General features: G+C 45.8%; 1 protein-coding gene across 1 annotated transcript in view; it reads left to right on the top strand.

Moving 5' to 3' along the window:
* LOC144797938 (extracellular calcium-sensing receptor-like) overlaps positions 1-20,575 on the top strand; it is a 202,033-nt gene that overhangs the window by 39,477 nt on the left and 141,981 nt on the right. The window contains exon 2 of the mRNA XM_078668742.1: positions 15,870-16,161. Within this exon, the coding sequence (XP_078524868.1) occupies positions 15,870-16,161 (292 nt within the window). The remainder of the gene's footprint in view (positions 1-15,869; positions 16,162-20,575) is intronic.

Raw genomic sequence — 20,575 nt, 5'->3', positions numbered from 1 at the left:
GCCAGCCGGCAATTCTTCGTGGTAGCAAACAAGTTGATCCCGACAGTACGCCAGGTCCCTCAGCCAATCCTTCAGGGCAGGTGCCCTCCTCCCTCCCCAGCACACTGCAACCCTGCGCTTGGCCATTTGGAGTGACAAAGATACAAGCTTACGCACTCCCTTCGGAACCCCGGAGACCAAGCCCAGGAGACACACTCGAGGAGTACAGTCAATCTCAACCTCAGCCATAGCAGATAATGTCGCCACCACAGCAGTACAGAACTCACCAACCTTGTTGCATCCCCAAGCCAGGTGCATAAAGTCTGCAGCCCCTACCCCACAGCGCGTGCAGTTATCAGTGTCTCTCAGCCCATACCTGCGCAATTGCACCGGAGTATAATAGAGTTAATGCAAATACTTATAATGTATGAGTCTAAAGTTGCCATTCGCAGCATAGTTTCCGGTCATGGAGCAGCACTTCTCCCATTCTTCATCCGCTAATGGTTGCTGAAGCACAGCATCCCAGTTGCATTTCGAGCGACCATCCGTCACACCCTCATCACGCTGCGCAGCTCTATATAACCGGGACACCAGTTTCGTTTTGTCTTTTGACGTGCAGAGGAGTTGCAACCCCTCCAGTGTCGGTGGCTCTGCTGGAAAAGACGGATATAGGCTCCGGAGCGCAGCTCTGAGTCTAATATATATAAACGTGGCCATGCTTGCATTGCCACCCATTGCCAGAAAAGCTGGCAATGTGATAAAGGTGCCACCCGGGAAGATATCCCCCATGACATGCAGTCCGGTGGACCTCAGGAGGCGAAGTGCCCCAGTTTCTCCCAGGACCGATATATGTTCATGATGCAAAAGAGCGGTACCTGCAAACACAACAATGATGGACAGAATGTGGATCAATGTCACACATTCACCCCAGTCCAAAGATCTGGGCCCAAATCCATCGTTTTTCCACTCCACACCACCCTAGGTTAGACAATGGCGATATGCAAATCAGCGCTGACCCTGTGCCCCATGGGAACAGTCCAGTCCGAACTACAAAAGCCATGTCCTTCCCAGAACGGAAACAAGCATCCGAGGACCGGCCCGGTTTCGAGGTAACACCTCTCATCAGCCCGGCTAGCTTGATTCCAGTGGTGTGGAGTGCCTGGGACTCACGTCTGAGCATCCCCAGTACACTTAGAGCGGTACCTGCAAACACAACAATGATGGACAGAATGTGGATCAATGTCACACATTCACCCCAGTCCAAAGTTCTGGGCCCAAATCCATCATTTTTCCACTCCACACCACCCTGGGTTAGACAATGGCGATATGCAAATCAGCGCTGACCCTGTGCCCCATGGGAACAGTCCAGTCCGAACTACAAAAGCCATGTCCTTCCCAGAACGGAAACAAGCATCGAGGACCGGCCCGGTTTCGAGGTAACACCTCTCATCAGCCCGGCTAGCTTGATTCCAGTGGTGTGGAGTGCCTGGGACTCACGTCTGAGCATCCCCAGTACACTTAGCGCGGTACCTGCAAACACAACAATGATGGACAGAATGTGGATCAATGTCTCACATTCACCCCAGTCCAAAGATCTGGGCCCAAATCCATCGTTTTTCCACTCCACACCACCCTGGGTTAGACAATGGCGATATGCAAATCAGCGCTGACCCTGTGCCCCATGGGAACAGTCCAGTCCGAACTACAAAAGCCATGTCCTTCCCAGAACGGAAACAAGCATCCGAGGACCGGCCCGGTTTCGAGGTAACAACGATGGATTTGGGCCCAGATCTTTGGACTGGGTTGAATGTGTGACATTGATCCATATTCGGTCCATCATTGTTGTGTTTGCAGTTACCGCTCTAAGTGTACTGGGGATGCTCAGACGTGAGTCCCAGGCACTCCACACCACTGGAATCAAGCTAGCCGGACTGAAGAGAGGTGTTACCTCGAAACCGGGCCGGTCCTCGGATGCTTGTTTCCGTTCTGGGAAGGACATGGCTTTTGTAGTTCGGACAGGACTGTTCCCATGGGGCACAGGGTCAGCGCTGATTTGCATATCGCCATTGTCTAACCCAGGGTGGTGTGGAGTGGAAAAACGATGGATTTGGGCCCAGATCTTTGGACTGGGGTGAATGTGTGACATTGATCCACATTCTGTCCATCATTGTTGTGTTTGCAGTTACCGCTCTAAGTGTACTGGGGATGCTCAGACGTGAGTCCCAGGCACTCCACACCACTGGAATCAAGCTAGCCGGGCTGAAGAGAGGTGTTACCTCGAAACCGGGCCGGTCCTCGGATGCTTGTTTCCGTTCTGGGAAGGACATGGCTTTTGTAGTTCGGACAGGACTGTTCCCATGGGGCACAGGGTCAGCGCTGATTTGCATATCGCCATTGTCTAACCCAGGGTGGTGTGGAGTGGAAAAACGATGGATTTGGGCCCAGATCTTTGGACTGGGGTGAATGTGTGACATTGATCCACATTCTGTCCATCATTGTTGTGTTTGCACATGATGCAAAAGAGGCATCGCCGGCGATCACGCCGGTATCCTTAATAATGAATCTGGCCACTCTAGCCATGAAAGAAAATTTCTTTCAATTTGAAGATTTTTTTTACAGATATCAGGGACCAGTATGGGCAGCGTCTTTGCCCCCAGTCTAGCGAATTTGTACATGCACAAATTCGAGCAAGACTGTGTGTTGACACCAACGAATCCTTATTACGCATCGATATCTAATATGGAAACGCTACATTGATGATATTCTGGTGGTGTGGCGTGGTACTACAGCAGAACTAATGGCTTTCCACAAGTGGCTAAATGAACAAAACACCATCCTACGTTTCACTGTGGAATTTGATGAACACTCTTTAGCCTTCCTTGATCTCTTGATCACAGCAACATCTGATGGTCTGAGATCTGAGCTCTATTGGAAGCCCATGTCTCGCAATTCATTACTGCAGTATGACAGTTGCCACCCTAAAGCATTGCGTGGCAACTTGCCATTTGGGCAATTTTTGCGCATTCAACGCAATTGCTCCACCAAGGAGACCTTCTAAACACATGCTAAAACTCTAGAGAAACAACTGAGCCATAGGAAATACACTAAAAAACTAATACGGCAGTCTATGAAAAGAGCAGCAAATAACAACCGCAAATCACTGCTTGAACCAGCTCCCTTCAAAACCTCAAAACCAGCGGATCACCTGTGTGAATACATTCAGTACTAAGTGAAATGCTATCCAACGGATTGTGAAGAAACACTGGAGTATTCTGAACACCGGCACGGATACCTTACAACAGCCTCTGTTTGCTTTCAAAAGGGGAACCAGTATTAGAGATCGACTGGTTCACACTAGACCGCCCACGAAACTGACTCACCAAGTAGGAACGCTGTGGGAAATGCCACAAGTAGAAGGACATCATCCTTGCGGCAACTGTGCGGCCTGTCCACAGACTACCCACTCTACGAGTATTGACATTGGAAGCTACCGCCGATGGGAACAAAGCCGGTTCACAAATTGTAATAGTAACAACTTAATTTACATGATCACGTGTCCTTGTCATCTGAAGTATGTTGGGATGATGATGAGGAAGATTAAAATCAGGATAGGATCTCGGAGCATAAGAGCACCATCAGGTGCAAGAAGCAGGCGACCCACCTCACTAACCACTTCCTGGAGGTAGGGCATAAACCCACTGACTTCACCTGGACTGTATCAGAGCAACCCCGCATTCCACGCACATGTCACCGACATCTCTAAACATCTATTCAAGCTTGAGCAGAAGTTGGTGTACAAATTGAACTCCGACAAACTGGGCCTTAACGAGGATATCCCTTGGATGTCGTTATAATTGTCGCTGGGCTTACTGTTGTCCTTATACTACACTGGGTGTATATATCACCAATACGACACCACTCTTTAAACTATGGACAATTGCCCTCCCCCACAGATGAATAATATGAGACAGAGGGTACAACATCAGGTCACGATCATCCTTAAAATTCTAGTGCTTGAACAGTGCTGCACTATTATCCAGTCAAACCCGTGATACTTACTGAATAACATAATAACCAAATTATGGCCATCCTGACGAGCCCTGCAGTAGCCGTAATTTAGAATATTCTATTTTACTTCGCACTGTAAAAGTCGCCGCACATGATTAGCATTTATAAACTAGTTTCTTAAGCTATATAGGTGCTTCTTTCTACCATACAATCTGCTTAGACATGACTACATGTCCTATGAACGTCACGGGCTTTGTAGGCAGACAATTACGCGTTTCTATACGCACGTCATGTTCTTGGAACCTGGGACTACATTTGCCATGACTCCCCGTCGTGGCACAATGATGCAGCAAGAGACCAATGGCATCACAGCAACTAGAAACAAAAATGGCCACCGGCACGGTCAAGGTACTTCCCCAAACAGCCCAGATGGCCGTGTGGAGTACCGACGGAAAGGTGGGTGCCTTAATATGCCCGGCGGAGGTCCGCTGTGTTTTTGCTGCGAGCTATGATAAAATCTGCTCTTTTCTAGTTGTAGTTTCTTACTCGGGGTGAGCGTTATCTGCCTTGTTCACTCTTTCCTACTGCCTTGCCTGTAGCCAACTGATTGTTTCAGCGGCCGAGACAGCAGAATTTTTTCTACATGGCAGGCTCTCAAACGTTCCCGCTTATATACTATCTTCGCTGGTGTAAATGGGCGCAAGATGTTTTATAGAAATACCTGTTGGCACATATTCTGACGGCATTTGATAACCCACTCTGCCGATTATGAAAGTTCATCAATTGCAGTCTGTTTGATGTATGGCACTCATTCTTTCAATCTGCAGTAACTTACATACAAACTACATGTACATTTACATAGTTTGCAGGAAGAGTCTATTTATTACTGTTTAGCTGTCGCGAAGGTCATTTTCACTTTTTACCTACATCTCTTCACTAACAGAGCCGTGCCCCAACAACCTGAGCTGTAGCCAGGTGAGGAGAAGCACGTTCCTCTCGCACTCAAGGTGAACCGGAGTATACCCCATCAGACTGAGATGGGTTATGTTGAACTAACTTATACATGAGCTATTACAACGAGAACAGCTTTATGTTAGATAACTTAACTAATATGATTAATGTTATCTTTACCTCTTTGTTGTCTATGTTGTGTCTTTGACTTGTTGCCTCCTGCGTTTGGATACTGCCCCATTACATAGGAGGATAGAGAAGACGAATCAGGTGATATAATTAACATTTATTCTGATTTTTCATTAAATAAAGTTATAAGCAGTAGCAAAGTTAGTAACGGTCCTGACGAAGCAGTAGATACCCGTGTGGATCATTAAAACTGCAGAAAGATGTCGACCTGAACATTCCAGTCAGTAGCTATTTGTTGAACCTACTGATTCTTTGTACTTATAATGTTTTTATCTATTGGAAGTGTACGGCTATTGAATAAAGTCGTTTTTGCGTACACTCTCTATCTAATTTTAATAGAGCACTTTTCTCATCACTCACACTTTTTTCATGCACTGCTTTCAGTTGCTAGTATATGTCAGCTGACAACCTTTAGAGACCCAACGCACACTGGGTTAGACATTTCATTGCTAAAACTTGGTGAAGTGGTTACAACATGGACTCTCCACTCTGTGAAGTGGCCCAGATGATGGAAAGGGCGGCACAGAGCGTGTAACTGATGGAAACCTTTCACATGGTGAAATATCCTGTTGCATTCCATATCTACACATAGGATGCACATAAGAAACAGGTCAGGACACACATAGTTAATATAGATGTTTTTTCTTAGACCCACAGTTATTCATTCGTAGTTTACAAGTTTTGTTAAGGGGGCTATAACTGTGTTGAGGTCTTTAAATATTCCCTTGGACCCTCCTTTCATCTTTTTGTTCTTTACCAACAATTTTTTATGACCATATGTAACATTTGGATAGTGGGAGATAGAAAAATGAAGCTACATTTTGTAAGATCTATCTAAATGCCCATGTAACCAAATATCCATCCTCTTCAAGGCTCTTCCATACTTTGCCATGCCTCATCATAAACTGTGTACATAGTCACCTTTTTGATGGTCTGTTTACTTTGTAATTCACTATCAACCCTCAGAGTTCAAATTCCAAGAGCCCTCTGCATCTCTGTAACTTAGGAATGTTGGCACGCTTGCACCTTCCTCATATATCAGGGTCTTTGGATTGCAGAGACTTTATTGTCTTCAGAAAGACAAAAGCAAATGGGTATAACCTAACTTGCCTGCAAACTGCTGGCTCAGACTGGGAACATAAGAGTTCAAACAGAGTCCCCATACCAAGGGGAAGATTTACTGAGATTTTGTGTAGATGCTGCATCACCTTTGTGGCTCGATCCCTACGCAAACTCATTTCATATAATGATTAGCAAGCAGAGCTCTTGAGGCGGAAAGCCGAGAGCAGGACCTTTTTTAAAAAAGACTGATTTTTTTAAACTTGTGTATTGTGATAACGTGTACTTGATTTTAAATCCACGCTATTTTCTCTTGGCTCCCCTTCGTGATTCCCTCCCCGCGCAGCCGAGTCAGGCGCTGCTGCGGGTCGCAGGAGAATCGCCGGGACCCCCGGGCCACGCCCATTGACACAGGCCACGCCCCCCTCGCTACAAAAGCGCGCCCTTCCCGCCAGCGCTTGTTAGCAAGCAGAGCTCTTGAGGCGGAAAGCCGAGAGCAGGACCTTTTTTAAAAAAGACTGATTTTTTTAAACTTGTGTATTGTGATAACGTGTACTTGATTTTAAATCCACGCTATTTTTCTCTTGGCTCCCCTTCGTGATTCCCTCCCCGCGCAGCCGAGTCAGGCGCTGCTGCGGGTCGCAGGAGAATCGCCGGGACCCCCGGGCCACGCCCATTGACACAGGCCACGCCCCCCTCGCTACAAAAGCGCGCCCTTCCCGCCAGCGCTTGTTAGCAAGCAGAGCTCTTGAGGCGGAAAGCCGAGAGCAGGACCTTTTTTAAAAAAGACTGATTTTTTTAAACTTGTGTATTGTGATAACGTGTACTTGATTTTAAATCCACGCTATTTTTCTCTTGGCTCCCCTTCGTGATTCCCTCCCCGCGCAGCCGAGTCAGGCGCTGCTGCGGGTCGCAGGAGAATCGCCGGGACCCCCGGGCCACGCCCATTGACACAGGCCACGCCCCCCTCGCTACAAAAGCGCGCCCTTCCCGCCAGCGCTTGTTAGCAAGCAGAGCTCTTGAGGCGGAAAGCCGAGAGCAGGACCTTTTTTAAAAAAGACTGGTTTTTTTTAAACTTGTGTATTGTGATAACGTGTACTTGATTTTAAATCCACGCTATTTTCTCTTGGCTCCCCTTCGTGATTCCCTCCCCGCGCAGCCGAGTCAGGCGCTGCTGCGGGTCGCAGGAGAATCGCCGGGACCCCCGGGCCACGCCCATTGACACAGGCCACGCCCCCTCGCTACAAAAGCACGCCCTTCCCGCCAGCGCTTGTTAGCAAGCAGAGCTCTTGAGGCGGAAAGCCGAGAGCAGGACCTTTTTTAAAAAAGACTGATTTTTTTAAACTTGTGTATTGTGATAACGTGTACTTGATTTTAAATCCACGCTATTTTCTCTTGGCTCCCCTTCGTGATTCCCTCCCCGCGCAGCCGAGTCAGGCGCTGCTGCGGGTCGCAGGAGAATCGCCGGGACCCCCGGGCCACGCCCATTGACACAGGCCACGCCCCCCTCGCTACAAAAGCGCGCCCTTCCCGCCAGCGCTTGTTAGCAAGCAGAGCTCTTGAGGCGGAAAGCCGAGAGCAGGACCTTTTTTAAAAAAGACTGATTTTTTTAAACTTGTGTATTGTGATAACGTGTACTTGATTTTAAATCCACGCTATTTTTCTCTTGGCTCCCCTTCGTGATTCCCTCCCCGCGCAGCCGAGTCAGGCGCTGCTGCGGGTCGCAGGAGAATCGCCGGGACCCCCGGGCCACGCCCATTGACACAGGCCACGCCCCCCTCGCTACAAAAGCGCGCCCTTCCCGCCAGCGCTTGTTAGCAAGCAGAGCTCTTGAGGCGGAAAGCCGAGAGCAGGACCTTTTTTAAAAAAGACTGATTTTTTTAAACTTGTGTATTGTGATAACGTGTACTTGATTTTAAATCCACGCTATTTTTCTCTTGGCTCCCCTTCGTGATTCCCTCCCCGCGCAGCCGAGTCAGGCGCTGCTGCGGGTCGCAGGAGAATCGCCGGGACCCCCGGGCCACGCCCATTGACACAGGCCACACCCCCCCTCTTCCGACATATAAGGATGTGTTGGTTCCGGAGGCGCAGCGGACGGGCGCAGCGGGCGCGCCGGCGGTGCGCCGAAGGCGCGCCAAAGGCAAGCCCGTCTGCGCCCGTCCGCGACCAGACGGGACCAGGGGCCATACCCCCTGGTTCTCACACAACACAGCGCAGGACGTATAGCTCGGCAGCCGCCCGTAACATACGAAGCACATTGGATGCTAAATGTACTCACATCTATGCACCATTGGAGCTCCCTTTTTCCTGCCCTGGATGTAAACACTCCTTTCGCAGCACTATGCTACCAGCTGAATCTCAGACGTATCGTATGTATGTACTAAACTGTCGATCCTTACCGAGGCATAGCACACAAATTGCCTTGCTGCTAGAGGAGCAAAAACCAGATGCCATTTTCTTGACTGAGACATGGCTCACATCCCAATCCGAACCAGACATAATCTCAGCTCTACCTGCTGGTTTTCAAATTCTTAGATTGGACAGGCCAGAGGGGAGAGGAGGAGGTCTGGCAATAATACTAAAAGATCCGCATCGCTGTCGGACCACAGCCGAAACCATCCCGGAATGCGAGAGTCTAGAATTTAAAATAGATTTTAATGCAAACAGCACCTTCTCCGGTACTCTGATCTACCGCCCCCCGGAGGCTACCAAACTGTTCCATAAGTCTCTTCCCGAAATCATAGCCAAAAGACTTATGACTTCCGCTAACTATACGGTCTTAGGGGACCTTAATTTCCATTTTAACTCCCCTTCAGATCATACTGCCAAAGAACTGACTGATGATCTAGGTGCTCTCCAGCTATCTCAGCTGGTCACAGCCCCTACTCATGAAAAGGGCAACCTTCTTGATCCAATCTTCAGCAATTGCAGCAATTTGACAGTCGATAAACCTACCCCCCTGCCCTGGTCGGACCACTTTTTAATCCCATTCACCTGGTGCACACACAAAACCCCCCTGTTGACCCCCCAAGTCATAACAAGGAGAAACTGGACCAAACTCCCCTTGGATTCCTGGGCAAGCAACCTAGCTTCCACCCGCCCTCCCCCCTGCACGGACCCCAACGTGGCAAACACTAATTTTGAAGGATGGATTACAAATTCCCTAGACGCGATTCTCCCTCTTCGTAGTTCCACCTCAAAGAGGCTGCACAAATCAGCCCCCTGGTTTTCAGACTCTTTGAAAGATAAAAAACGCCTCTGTAGGCAACGAGAGAGAGCATGGCGCCTAGACTTTCTACCAGAAAAAAAGGTACAATACAGGGATGCCATCAAGGCCTATAAAGAAGAGATTATAGCGGCCCAGACCACCTATTTCTCGGACAGTATTATGGAAGCCAAATCCAAGCCCAAGGAAATCTTCCACATAATAAAACAATGCACTAAAGTGAACACAGTTCCCCCTCCGCAAAAAACTCAGGCACAATGCGACGAGCTTGCGGAGTTTTTCCACAATAAAGTCTTAAAAATCTACTCTACCTTTCCAACATCACCTATAACCCCTGAGGTAACTGACCTGCCTCTCTCGAATAATAACCGTCCCTCACCTGATCAGCCAAGCCTTGAGCACTTTCCCCCGCTAGACCTTGACATCCTTGGCAAAATGGCACGTCAAGTTAAATCGGGTTCCCCACGGGACCCAGCGCCACCAGGGACTCTGATGCAAGCAAGCCAGGCTACCTTGCCTGTTATCCTGGAGCTACTAAATTCCTCCATCTCCTCCTGCACTGTACCCATCGCCTGGAAGCAAGCCATGGTACGGGCGTTATTGAAAAAACCCAACCTGGACCCAAACGATCATTCCAGTTACCGCCCCATCTCACTTCTCCCCTGGGCAAGCAAGGTCCTGGAGAAGTACATAAACTCCCACCTGGTCCAGTTCCTTGAGAACAACGCAATATTGGATACGTCGCAGACAGGCTTTAGACCGAAGCATGGTACTGAAACCGCCCTATTAGCGGTCACCGAAGAGTCACGAAGGATACTAGATCAGGGAGGATCAGTGGCAGTGATCCTCCTTGATCTAAGTGCAGCCTTCGATACGGTCAGTTATGTCACCTTACTGAACCGTCTATCCAACATCGGTGTATCAGGCGAGGCACTTAGGTGGTTTGAATCCTTCCTGACCAATAGATCTTTTCAGATCTTTGATGGGGACAGAGTGTCAGCTAGAAAACCACTAAATTGCGGAGTGCCGCAGGGCTCCTCCTTGAGCCCTGCGTTGTTCAACGTGTACATGAAGCCACTTGCTGGGGTCGTTGAACCTCACGGCATCAAAATTATATCATATGCCGACGATACCCAGCTAGTGGTTTCATTAGCACAAGAGAACAACAGGCAAACTCCGGAAGGCCTAAGGAGCTGTTTAGAGGATGTAAGGGAGTGGATGTCTGCCTCCTCACTCAGACTGAACGGAGATAAAACCGAGCTCATGCTCCTCGGACCAACTTCACCAGTGCCTTTCACCTCCCTATGGCCTCCATGTCTCGGCCCCCCTCCTATCCCTAAGGAAAGTGTAAAAAGCCTAGGAGTTTGGCTGGACAAAGGTCTCTCCCTCTCCACCCAGGCTACCAAGGTGTCCGCCACATGTTTTGGCTTACTCAGAACACTTAGAAAAGTTCTTCCGCTTCTACCATCAGAAGCCAAACAGGTGGCGGTGCAAGGCCTGATCCAATCTCGCCTAGATTCAAACAACGCCCTATATGTGGGGGCCCCCGAGATGACGCTTCGGAAGTTGCAGGTGGCACAGAATTGTGCAGCCCGCACCCTGCTACAAATCCCACGCACTCAGTCAGCCAGACCTGGACTAGAAAGTTTACATTGGCTACCAATAAGACAGAGATTGTCATTTAAGGCGCTCTGTATCGCTCATCGGGCCTTTTGGCGGACAGGTCCGGCAATCAATAACAAACTAGTCATACCGTATCACCCCAACAGAAACCTTCGTTCCACCGAGGCCTTCCTGGTTGTGGTACCCAGAATTAGGAGAGCTAGGGCCGGAGGCAGGATGTTCTCTTCGAACGCCTCGAAGCTGTGGAATGCCCTCCCACTCCAGCTCCGGTCTAACCCGAACCTGCTATCTTTTCGCAAACAATTGAAAACCCTATTGTTTGCTAAATCCACCTAGTCCTGCTCTCCTTCCATCGCCTATCTCTGTTTGCTCACTCAGCGCTTGGACGCCCCTGGGCAGCAATCGCGCTTAAGAAATTTATTTACAATTACAATTACAATTACAATTAAGTAATGCTAAGCCAGTTTGCATGGCTTTTGTTAGAACTGGGGGTCTCTAGTTGGCAATGGTATACACCTTTGACCAAATAGGGACCCTTGCTTCTAAGTCAAGGAAATGGGATTACACTACTGGATAACCCCTGCTCACCCCCTTCGTAGCTTGGCACAAGCAGACAGGCTTATCTCAGAGGCAGTGTGTTAAGCATTTGTGAGTACACACAGTAATACAGTGAAACACTACAGATTGACACCACACTGGTTTTATAAAAATAAGTATTCTTTATATAGAATTATCACAAGACCATAAAGGACAAAAATCCACAATACTGTACCAAATAAGAATTCTTCAAGATGGCAGAAATAGTTCCAAAATATCCTATTCACTTAAAAGCAGTCTTTAGCAACAGATAACCCAAACTGGAGCTATCATGACGTCAAGGTCAAAGAAATCCCAAAGTACGGCGCTGACCGAAAGGTGTGCGGTATCGAGCTTGGAGTCAAAACAGACCCACAAAGAACAGTACCTTGGAAAAGTAAAAACAAAGACAGCTCACGGCATTGGGGAGATGTGGCGTAGTTCGCGCATTGTGGCGTCAGTTCCTTGCTTCGGGGGACATGATGCGTCGGGACCTGGATGCTTGCGCAGGCAGGGGAGGCGTCGGTTCCTGACTGGAGAGGAGGTGACGTCATGATGGCGCCGAAATCATAGTTCCGTACGATGTCATGATGTCAATGGATTCCTGACCACCCACGTCGACGATCGGCTCAGCGATGATGTCGGCCTCGGAGTCGATGCGGCACAGCAGCAGGCGTCGGCCCGGCATCGCAAATTGGAGCAGCGCTCACGGCTATGGCAGGCTTACGATGTCGTTCGCTGGCGTCAATGTGGCACGGCAGCCGGTGTCAGGTCTACCTTGCAAGTCGGAGCAGCGCTCACAACTTCGGAGCAGATTGAGTTGCTTGCCACGCCGGTATTGCAGATTCCTTCTGTAGCACTACAACAGCAAGTTACAGATGCAGGCAAACAGAAGGGGGTGAAGTCTGGCATCCCTGAGACTTGGGTCAGGAGGCAAGCTCAAATCAAGCCCGTGGAGTAATATTCTGCAAGATGATGGAAGTCCTTTAAAAGTTCCTTCTCCTTTGCTTGGTAATGAAGAGACCACTGCAGGCCAATCCAACAGAGGGGCAGTCCAAACTCCTGCAGCTTCCTTGGTTCTTCTCCTTGGCAAAAGGTTTGTCTTGTTCCCAGAAGTGATCTAAATTCTTGGGATCTGGGTCCCCATATTTATACTCAAATTCCCTTTGTTCTCTGAAGCCAGAGTCCAAACCAGTCCTGGTCAGTCCTGTATCACTTTGTTGACATGCGTCCTTATTTTGTTTCACATTGTAGGCCAGGGACATCAGACAAACCACAGGAGGTGGAGCCAGCATTGTGGAGGCAAGGCCCAGCCCTATTTAGGTCCCAGGTGCAACTCCTGCCAACCATATACATGCAGATCTCCCTATTCAGCCCTGTCCTGACTGACCCTGTCTCCTGGATTTCCCCAGCCCCTGTCACTCAAACTACAGACAAGGAATACACAACCTAGCAGAAGCAGGCTTGGATAGTTAGGCAAGAAAATACCTACTTTCTAAAAGTGGTATTTTCAAACACAGAATGTTAAAACCCTCTTCACTAAAGGATGTATTTTATCATTCTGAGTTCAGGCATACTAAATTTGAATTTCTACCATGTTCCCATAGTCAGTTAGGATTATAAGATGTAATAATGAAACTGACAATTCTGGCCTATGGGGGACTGGTAGCCTTGCAATAGTGAACAACAAAAATGGCTGTAATTCACTATTAGGACATGCCACACACACCAGGGCGTGTCCTACTTTATCCTTACAATGCACCCTGCCTTTGGGCCAACCTTAGGGGTGTCTGATATGAAGAAAAGGGAAGGTTTAGGGACTGGCAAGTTGGTGCATTTGCCAAGTCAACATGGCATAAATATAACAAAAGTGGTTCTGTCGGATTAAGCGAACAGATATTAAACAATGCTATTAATGCTGTCTTAGAATTGAGGCCTCAGACACAAAAACATACTTAATAAATGAAGCGTGTAGGAATCAATTGTTTCATATGTGTATACATACTTAATGAATAAGGCATGAGGAAAACCAAATTGCATTAGTCAAATATATTTTATCACAGAATTACTTCTTTCACTGATAAATACAATATCTTAATACGGACTGTCAAGAACAATACAAAATGAAGGGACAAATATGTAAGGTATGCAAGTGGTGAGCGATATATACAGTGCAAACATATACATATGTACAAGCGGTAAATGAAGATAGGCCAGAAAAATTGTTATACAAACAAGAATTCCTATCTATCTAAGTACAGAATCTTGTAGATGCTGGACCAAATGTAAAGCGTCGATGTTTTGACCCTATGCTGCCCCAGTTGGAGCTTAAGGCGGGTCTTTCTCAAGACAGGTGGAGGAGTTGACAGTCCTACTGGAGGCCGGGTATTGAGCCAGGACAAGATGAAAAGGCGCAATGGAGTTACGATGAATCCGGGAATCAGGAAGGAGGGCAAGCGTCCCGTCGAAGACCTACTTGAACTCAGCCTGACTTCAAGTAGGTCTAGGACGGGACGCTCCACTTGAATACCTTACACATTTGTCCCTTCATTTTGTATTGTTCTTATTCATATTCATTATTATTCTTATTGGCCTTATTCATTAAGTATGTTGAAACAATTGGTTCCTACATGCTTCATTTATTAAGTATGTTTTTGTGTCTGAGGCCTCAATTCTTAGACAGCATTAATAGCATTGTTTAATTTATGTTCGCTTAACCCAACAGAACCACTGTTGTTATATTTATGTACTTACCCAGGCTCTGAGAGACACAGGGTCACCCCTTTTTATTTCAATCAAGTCAACATGGCAGTCACAGACTGCACACAGGCCCTGCAATGGCAGACCTGAGACACACTTTACAAGCTGCCTCCGTGGGTGCCACAACCAGTGGGGCACACCCACCAGCAGCATTTGATTTACAAGCGCTGGGCACACATGGTGCACTGTAGTAGGGTCTGACAAGTCAATCAAATAACCCAATCATGGAGTCACTAATTAGTACAGCATTTTAACACCGGGAGCACCTGCACTGTGGCACTGAATAGCAGTGGCACAGTGTCCAAAGCATCTAAAACCAGCAAACAGATCAAAAACAGAGGAGGCAATCAGAAAAAATGGAAAGGAGACTTACGGCAATGATACCATATCTAACAGATTTGTATGGTTTTATAAATGGAAAGTAACACTACGAAGCCCTTAGCGATTCCTTGCATTACATTTGCATCAGGGAGGCGTTCCATGCATTTTGGTGCATTCTCAGATTTACAAAAGCTAGTATACCTGGGAATGTTACAAAATGCCACTCTTCCCTGAACTAGACATAACAAGGAAAAATATCTTTATTTCTCCTCGCTACTTTCTCTTTCTATGTGTGCTGCATTCTACAGCATACACTGAAATAGGAAAATGCTGTCATGGATTGTTTGTGCACAAAAACAATCTTGCCAGCAAAACAGACACATTTGAATCAATGTGCAAGGGTGTCTGCATTGGTGTTAGGCAGCACATAGTGTGCTAGTGCTGGAAGACAGCAGTATAAAAGCCATATCTTATTTGATATATCACTTTTCTGCTGTCTTTCTTTCATATAGAGCAGCACAGCAGCTTCGCAAGTTGGTCTACACTTCAGAAAAAATTGTAAATATGCCTCCAAGAATCTGTCATGGCCCACTAATTCGAATATCTTTTGCATGGCTAAAACATTGGTGCCGACCGCTTGAGGTCTTTAGCAAAGATCTATGGGTGTACTCATTTTCTGCAGTAGGAAAAGATGGCCCAAAATCTATTCCACATTGAAATCCATTAGATTTCTTTCAGGAAGATCAAAGAGAAGGATCAGAGACTACGGCTCAATGACCAGTGACCTTTAACGAGACAGTAGATGATAATCCAACTCAAATCTCATGTGCTGTACAGGTTAAGAACGAAGGTCTCCTGAAATTCTGTCTAAGGATCTTGACTGTTTAGCAAGAGGTGGTTTGCTAGGTAGTGATTGAGAAACATTGCTAACAGTGTGTGGAATTCAAGAATCTCAGCCAAAGCAAGCTTGGCACAACAAAGTGCAATGTCAAATGCATTAGCAGTGAAATGTTCTCATTGTACACTCCCAAGGCACTAGAATGTTATTAAAACAAACACAAAATGTATTTTTAAAATCCATGCTACTGTTTCGTTTTGTAAACATTTTTTCAAACTTGCAAATATTTTGTCAGTGACAATGATTTGTTGCAACAACAACCCTTTATGATTGTTTCAGGTTTGGTTTACAGAATTACCAGGTTATGCAAGCTATGGTGTTTGCAATTGATGAGATCAATAACAATAGCCACCTCCTGTCCAACATTACCTTGGGCTTCTGGATTTACGACTCCTGCGCCATGATGCGACGGGCTCTTGAGGGCGTCCTATGGATATTAACCGGTCAAGAGGAGCCTGTTCCGAATTTTCGATGTCAAATTAACCTATCACTCCTTGGCATCATCGGAGATGCTGGTTCATCATGCTCCATCGTCATGGCTCGAGTGTTAGGCCTGTACAGATTTCCCCAGGTATGAATGAGACATCCATCTATACAGTATTCCCAAAAAAGGAGCAACACCTGATAAGTAGGCTATACAAAACCTGTTGGGGCAAAATTGCTGATGGACAATAGTGTTGGGCCTATATGAGCAATGCTCAAATAAGTAGAGCAATCCTAAGCATGAAAAGTACTCAAACAAACTTGTCAGTCTAGATTTTTTCTACTAGTTTAGTCATTATTAATTTATGTATTCATTTATTTATCAAAGAATTTTGTAGACACTTATGTATTGTCTTCCAGAGACATCGGAGGGCTATGATTAGGCCATACAAATTACATTTAGAGAAGGAGAAAGTGAAACCAGTGAGTGAAAGGGAAGCCCCACCTGATGAGTAGAATTTCAATCATAATCATGTGTGATTAAAATCTTTTCAGTTTTTAGACTCTTCCGGATGTGTGTATTTATTCCCTTAGGCTTCTCTCAGCATATTTAATTGTATTGTGTCTCCATTTTCCACTTTGTGAAATCTCTTTTGCAGTTTCCATAACAAGGAATACCAAAGTTTGAAGCCTTTGAACATTGCATTATCTGAGAAAAGGAGATGATGAAAAGTGCTGTAAGGCTTCTCACTTTTGGCAAGCTGGAATGAGATGAGACAAGTTTGGGGAGGGAGGACATACAAATGGTTGCTCCTCCTTGTGCCATGACTTTAGCTATGACTTTAGTTTAGTGCTGGTTCAGTTCATCCACTGCATAATCTATTACATCAAGAGTAGCATGTTGTACATGCTTCTTCTAATTTTATAATGTTGTCTGGTTTCTGATCAATTTCCAGCTGGAAATAGGCTAGGATTTTGTTGTCCTATATCAAGAGCCTCATCTGATATATGAAACATGATGGGTGTAGTTGGAGTGAACTTACCTTATCCATTTCATGGTGGTTCTAGACTATCCACCCCATATAAGGGGCATTGTGTTCCATGGTATCACCCTGCTTTAAGTTTGAAACGTATGAAGCTGATTTAATTTTCTCATCGAAGGAGTGGAAGAGTTCTAGACCAAGGTGGATGTGACTGTCATAGGCCTGAATCCAGACTGATGATCATAAAAAAATGGAACATGGTTACAGATAGTCTTGAACTTGTCCCACAAACAGCTCTTCAGGATCTTACTGGGAAGAGGAGATCAGAGATTTGACTATAGGCAGTAAGATCCCTCAAGTCAAATGCTGATGTCCTCACATTGGGCAAAATAATGGTTTCTTCAGAGGTCTTGGAACGTATTTCTTCCGTAGAGAGTCATTGATTTGTGATGGTGATGCAAATTCAGGAGATTATATTCAGAACTGCAGGGGTGTGATTTTAAACCCACAGGACTCAGATCAGTGCATACAGATTTAGATTTGCCCAATTGCCCGCAGACCTAACACAAGTCCACCAAGCTAATCCTATGTTCAGGCAATGTTTTCATGTTACATATCAGCAGTCCCTGTAACTGAGTTCAGGGACACAGCGGTCTTCAAAGCAATTTGTTCTTACGGCAGATTAGACACTCAAACATCCCACTAAGAAATTGGGACTTGTAGTTTAAAAGTTTATTTTAAAAGTCTTGATCTTCTGCAAATGCAATACATGGTAATGACACAGAAAGAGAATAGGATTGCAGTTCATTATCAATAAACTTTATTCGGCTTCAAAATTAAAACCATAAAAGTCATACAAACATCAATATACCGTCATTCAGGTTACAAATTGACAAATATAGTAAATTCCAGGTAATCTAAACACAGATAAAAATACATAATTGGCAATACAAATATTAATTACAGCTTGCCCTGAGTCTGACAGCGACCCGTAAGATTGCAGTTAAAATTGTTACTAATATTTAGAACAATAATAAGATTGCAAGCATGTTTCTAAGTTAAATAGCATCCTCGACTGTAATGCCAAACCCATAGCTGATCCCAGCTCCTGCAGCTGGCTCTCTTGATCTAGCTCTCTAATTGTCATGGCCTCTGGTGATAATCTCTATGATAAATACTTCTAATAAATGGTTAAAAACCCAGAATTTCTATTGGGATTTGGCCACTGATTTGATCTTATGTTTTCAGAATAAATCACAGTGTGAGCCATTGTTATCTCATCAGTCTAAACTATCGCAGCCTAAAATACAAAATCTTAATTCCACATATTTGCATTTGAGAACAGAGGCATGTTAGCTTTGAGCACACAAAGAGAACTTTCAGGTTGACATGTGCGTAAGCATGTGATTAGTCAAGTAAGATGCCAGCCTACAATGAAGAGTTCCATTGTGAAGTTATAAATGGAAACAAGAAATGTCTGCCTACACTTGAGGCATATGTGTTTATCAGCAGTTTGCATGGAGAAGGAATCTCACACTTTCTAATGCAGATACAATAATGATTTAATGCAAAACCAACTTAGAAAATAAATATTTATAGATGGGAGCTAGTGTAGTGTTCACAACAATGGCACATCAGGTTCTTGTGACAGAAGAAATGATTTCATACACACTGCTGGCCAAGGCTTAGTAGAACGTTTGGAAGCTATTGGTTTATAGGCCAGGGCTAATCACCGTTTGGATTGAAGTGGAAAATATATATTGTAGTGGATAGACTTCCCAAGAATGAGGGACTGTATTGCAAAGGGTGGTAGATCACAGAACTGAAGAATCAAATGTTTGTATTGACTCTGCTGTAAGAATGGGGGAGATTGAATACTTGGAAGTTCTGTGAAGGTTGGACCAGCTTTATGAAATCCCTTGCTTCATTGATTTCAGGAGTACCAGGATAACATAATCTATTCCTGCCTTTCCTTTCTGCCAAAACTGTAAAAATATTTTCCTTAAACAAACTCAGAAACACTTGTTCTTTATTACTTAAATTAAGCTTTATTTTCCAATCACATCATATTCCTCAATAATGGCATGTTAGCCAGATCCCTGATGACCATGTTTCCCCTCAAAGGGTAACTTCTTAGGGCACTGCACCATCACTGTTTCCTTCAGGAAGCTCCTTCCCAGTTTTTTAAGAGACTTTAACTTTGAAACCCCATGTTAACACCACGGAAACTGCACGGGATTCAGTATGCAGTTGAGAGACACTTTCTTAGCTTACCAACGCAGACTTTGAACATGCAATGTTGCAGGGATATTCAAAGGCTCCTGTAAATCTATGCTAAGAGATCAATCACTACTTGTTAGAAATGGGAGTCTCTAGTTGGCAGAGGTAGGTACCTTTGTCCAAATACGGACCCTAGCTTCTAGTCAGGGTAAGGCGGATACACACTTTAGATAACCCCTGATCACCCACTTGGTGGCTTGGCACAAGCAGACAGGCTTATACCAAAGGCAATGTGTAAAGCATTAATCAACACTCACAGTAACACAGCGAAAACACCACAAAAGGACACCAAACAAGTTTAGAAAAATAAAGTATCTTTATCTAAACTAAAGAAGACCAAAACAACAAAAATCCAAAATACGCAGTTAAAAATAGGACTTTCAAAATGTTTCAAGAACTTGTTCAATAGAAAACTATGGATGCGTGACTTTTCACCAAAGTACCTGTAGATGCATCGAAGTTCCACAAGCTAAACAGCCACAGAGTCGGAAAACAAAGAGATGTGACTCTCCTGAGACCTTGGGGAGGCTCAGCGACAGTTCTGCGACACACAGAGGATGAGCTGTGTCGAATCCGGTCTGTATGGGGAGTGATGCGCTGATTCTCCGTGATGATTCCGGTTTGCAGGTGATGCATCAGGGAAGCGTGCCGCAGAGGTACGATGCGTGGATCTTCAGGATGCATCGGCTATCGATGCATCGATTCTTGCAGCAGCAACAGGCGCTACAACGGTTTTCACGGTGGCACAGTGATGCGTTAAATTCTTCTTGCGCCATGGAGATTCGCCAAGAAAACAGCCACAAGAAGAGCAAACTGCCGATTTTAGCAGTTGTTAACATTTCTTCTTTCTTCCTGCTCCCAAACAGCCAAAGGCACCTCTAGGCAGGTCAGAACTCACAACAGGAGAGTTCAGGGTAGTTTGGAGTGAAGTCTTTTTGTCCCTGAGACTTCAGAACAGGAGGCTAACACACACAGGCCCTTGGAGATCTTCTTCAAACAGGGGGCACAGCACACAGCAAAGTCCTTCTCATTTCCTTGGCATAAACAGCAACTGCAGCCCAACCCCAGATACACAGCAAGGGCAGAACTTCTCCTCAGTTTCTCAGGCTCCTCTTCTTGGCAAAGGGTCCTCTTAAATTCCAGGAATGATCTAAAGTCTGGGGTTTTGGGTCTGATACTTATACCCCAAAATGTTTTTGTCCTCTTTGTGCAAGGGGCTCTGAGCCCAGTTCAAACCAGTTCTGGGGGGCACTCTGCAAGTGCACAACAACATCCATTGTCAGTGTGAGCCTTGGCTCA

The sequence above is a fragment of the Lissotriton helveticus genome, chromosome 12, assembly GCF_964261635.1.
Source record: "Lissotriton helveticus chromosome 12, aLisHel1.1, whole genome shotgun sequence".
In the NCBI taxonomy this organism is placed as follows: domain Eukaryota; kingdom Metazoa; phylum Chordata; class Amphibia; order Caudata; family Salamandridae; genus Lissotriton; species Lissotriton helveticus.
This window is presented reverse-complemented; position numbering and strand designations above follow the sequence as displayed.